Source organism: Amblyomma americanum, chromosome 1, assembly GCF_052857255.1.
Source record: "Amblyomma americanum isolate KBUSLIRL-KWMA chromosome 1, ASM5285725v1, whole genome shotgun sequence".
In the NCBI taxonomy this organism is placed as follows: domain Eukaryota; kingdom Metazoa; phylum Arthropoda; class Arachnida; order Ixodida; family Ixodidae; genus Amblyomma; species Amblyomma americanum.
In genome coordinates, this window is record NC_135497.1 from 150,883,393 (window position 1) to 150,887,366 (window position 3,974).

General features: G+C 51.9%; 1 protein-coding gene across 1 annotated transcript in view; it reads left to right on the forward strand.

The window, feature by feature from the left end:
- The first annotated feature begins 216 nt into the window (after positions 1–216).
- Positions 217–3,974, forward strand: part of sbm (L-type amino acid transporter sobremesa) — a 73,648-nt gene continuing 69,890 nt past the window's right edge. Inside the window, exon 1 of the mRNA XM_077647348.1 lies at positions 217–375. Coding sequence (XP_077503474.1) covers positions 348–375 — 28 coding nt within the window. The 5' untranslated portion in view covers positions 217–347. The remainder of the gene's footprint in view (positions 376–3,974) is intronic.

Genomic DNA, 3,974 nt, shown 5'->3' on the forward strand with positions numbered 1-3,974 from the left:
CAGGGACCCCCACCGTCAGTTATTCGAGGCTTACACCAATTGCGGATTTTTTTCTTTTTTCGCGCATAGTATATCGTTCAAGGAGCCAATTTGAGAAAGGCACCCGCTTCGACGTAGGCGGTTCAGTGCGCGGCACGTAGGTTGGCTGGCGGGGCAGAGATGGCGCCACGGAGGAGCGGCGGCGCGACGCCGGGAGAGTCGTCTGCTCCCGCGTGCAGCGGCGGCAAAGCGGGGCCAACCGGCACAGCAGGCGCACGCAGCACTCCCGACCGCCGCCTGGGACTTGAGGACGCGGCCGACGACCGGCTTCTGCTGCTACTGCTCCTGCTCGCCGGATAACGCTGGATATGTCCGCCGGATACGACTATGCGCCAGGTGAGTGGCCACGTGGGCCCCGCTCTCACGCGGCATAACGGGATGCGCCAACCACGCGGTCTTCCGTTTCCAGCCGCTACACACCGTAGCGTCGTCGCGAAACTCGCGTTTTTTTCTTTTTGTGCATATATGTCGAGTTGGTTCTACATATTGCAAATCGGTTTCTTGTTGGTTTGATGCCAGGGCGACCTGGTTGCAAAATGAAACGACCCTGCGTCTGCCTTATTTTGCACGCCGCGCCGAAAAGCGCGCTTAAAATTAATCTCCATGCAAGGCTTCTCCGCATCAGTGGCAACGGTCGTGCGCAGTTCGTTGCTTCGAAACGCTCACGACCTACGCCGAAGTGCGCTTTCCAGTTTTTCAAACTCACTAGTCCGTTCGTCTGTCGTGGGTAATGTGGCCGGCCAATCTCACTGTTGTGCTATACCAAGGACGCGGAAAAAGAGAGAGAGAGACAGCGAAGCAGATGACTCAAGCGACTAAGGCCCGAGCCGCGGCTTAAGATATGGAGATGTTTAAGGATGCGAACTCGAGCGTCGCCAGTGATGCAGTGGTTTCTTTGCGAAACGTTCGCAGTCTGTTCTCGTCCTGGAGCAGTGTTTCAAGTCGGCCGAAAATGCATGCAGCGGCAGCAAATCGAAATATAAGCTTCCCTTAAAATTCAACTTGTCCAAGTTTCCTGGAACAGTCGACTGTTGAGTGATGGCGCAAGTTATTAAACAATGCTGGTGCACTGAACTCGCCCCTGCGCTTTAGAAAACTTGGACAGGTGGATTGCATCAGAGCGCGTACCGCCGCGCTGCTTTACATAAAGGTTCCAGCTGTTTCGAAATCTCTCGTCGGCATCAAGCTCATTAAAATCGGTGTGCGTACACAAATGACTCTTGGAATGTCCGCCAACTTGCTCGCCGCATAATCTTAGCAGCCCTTCGTGTGTGCCGCCTAACGATGAAGCGAGCAGATCCACTTTTTCCGCCGAGGCTCGCACTACGTCTGACGCGCGCAGCACTTTTTTTTTTCCTCGGCGCTTGTTTTTATGGGGCCCCTGTTGAATGCTCATCGCGCCGCTCACCGCTGGCACGTTGGCAGCGGAGGGGACGAAAAAACCAAGAGCGCTGCAGCAGAGTCGGTTCATGAGCCGCCTGGTCGTCTCGCGCCCGAATATATGCAGTGTACGTCATGGACGCAAATCCGCGGAGTGCGGATTTGCGGGGAGAAAAAAAAATAATTTCTGCCTTCCCTCGCTAGTCAGTCAGCTGGTATTCTTCCAGAGAATGCAGCAAGCATGCGCCCTCGAGCTTCGATGCTTTTCATTGAACTGCTTTACCGTTCAGAAATAATTTAAATTTCCGCGAACCTGCATCCCGCGAACTTCAGTCCACGACTGTACGGCGTGCGCAGGGGAACCACGCCTAAGTCTTCAAGCGTTTAGGGAGAAATAGATCGATAAGTGTATAATGACAGCAAACGAAAAGGTCAACATCGACTACACGAAAGTCTGAGTAATATGTGTCTAGGAAAGTATGCGTACTTTTCAACCGTTTAGAATGCATATATTTCTTGTGGTTGTTTTGTGAAAGGGCGAAATGCGCATCGCCGACCAGGTTTAGGTTATTTTTCGCTCGTTGATGAAACAGTGTCATCAGCTCTTCCAGCATTCTAGTTTTATTATAATTCCTGTGAGGTTCGGCATGAATTTTTAAATAACGACTGCTTGAGCAAGCACTTCTAAAAATTGATAAAAGTAGGTCGGCTGAAAAAGAAAGCATGTCTTTCCAGGAACAAACTTCCAGCCATGGCGAACGGCAATAATTTTAAATACAATAATTAGCTAGCGAATTAACTAAAATTTACGAAGTAACTTTTTTATTCGGGCACTCTCGTGGTTATCAAATGACGAGTACGCAGTCACCAACACGACGATGCCGTATCAAGTTTTAAAACGAACGATTTGCGCCGCTCTCAGCTTGTTGCTTGTTTTCGCACAAAACCGAAACAGCGCATGATGTGCGTAGGAAGTTTAGTACAAAACGCATCGTCAATGCTGTACCCATTTTTCATGTGCAGTCGTTTAGTAACGCGACAGCATTTAAGTTGTCGTCTTGCAAAATCCACCGGGTTTCTCCGTAACGAAATTTCCTAATTGGTCGAAAAGGTGATGACGTCATCAGCACCGGCAAATTTGAAAATATGAGGACTAGAATGTTCGAGTGCATTCTCCCAGTCTTCCACCTTAATCGACACCCCTAATTCACCTTGATACATTTCCTGGGGTGAGTCTACTTTAAAATTTGGGGGGTCCATTGGAATATTGGGAGGTGGGCCAACTTACAAATGCTATCGCATTTTCTTCTTTAAGAGTGTGATTAAGAAGTCCCCAAGCTTTTTCGAAAAACAAACCACTTTTTTTTTGTTTTCTTGCCGTCCCCTTGAGGTTGAACCGGCAGCTTGCATCAGCACAAAGTACCACCGCACCCAGCGACTCTTCTGTGCATCGCAGAAAGAGTCTGTGTGTGTGCCGCAGAGTTTCGACGACCCGAGTCTTGTCACAGTACTCGAAACAACTGTTGAGCAAGAAGCGCGGTAGGGCAGCGCATGTATGTAGGGACGGACAAGGGCACACAGCGCTGCGTGGTACTCCTTGCAGCAGTCTGAGTCGGTGCCGCAGTGACTCGCAAATTTACGCGGATGCTGGGGCTGCGCCGACTCCAACTTAGCCTCCCACAAAATAATAAATGATTGTTTTTTTTGGGGGGGGGGGAGGAAATGGCGCAGTATCTGTCTCATATATCGTTGGACACCTGAACCGCGCAGTAAGGGAAGGGATAAAGGAGGGAGTGAAAGAAGAAAGGAAGAGAGAGGTGCCGTAGTGGAGGGCTCCGGAATAATTTCGACCACCTGGGGATCTTTAACGTGCACTGACATCGCACAGCACACGAGCGCCTTAGCGTTTTGCCTCCATAAAAACGCAGCCGCCGCGGTCGGGTTCGAACCCGGGAACTCCGGATCAGTAGTCGAGCGCAAAATACTACACCAGTTTCAGCGCACGCGAAAAACCGTGGTGCGTCCGCTACTCCACGCTGATCGACAAGCCAAGCCAAAGCGCCGTCTACTTTTCCGTTGGGTAGGGGTAGGTAGATTAACCGAGTGAACTTTTCATGCCGCCGAGATTTCAGGGACTGTCGTCTGCGACGCGAACCCACAGTGGCGCTGTTAGGCCGTGCCCCTTTCTTGCGTCGCTGAGGGTCAGTGGAAGACAAAAAGCGAGCATGCCGCATGATCCGTGCGCTCTGCTGTCGAAAGCTCGACGCCGCATGATACCGGTGCGTCTGTCGGCCTTCTTGGCGAGTGGGGGCCGCTCTTTTCCGCGCGTCTCTCGTTTATTCCGCTGCCGTGCGATCTGCCCTTGAGGCCGCTCGACGCGTGGACAGGACGCGGTAAGCCGGTCGTCGCATCCTGCCGCCGAGCGCACGTTCTACGCAGTCCTCTTCTTGTAGGGCCGCGATCAAGCCCCCAGGAACGACGACGTACGAGCACGAATTTTGCTCGTGTGCGAATGAATTGCTTGACGCTGCTCAGACACCGGGCTGGTTGGCGCT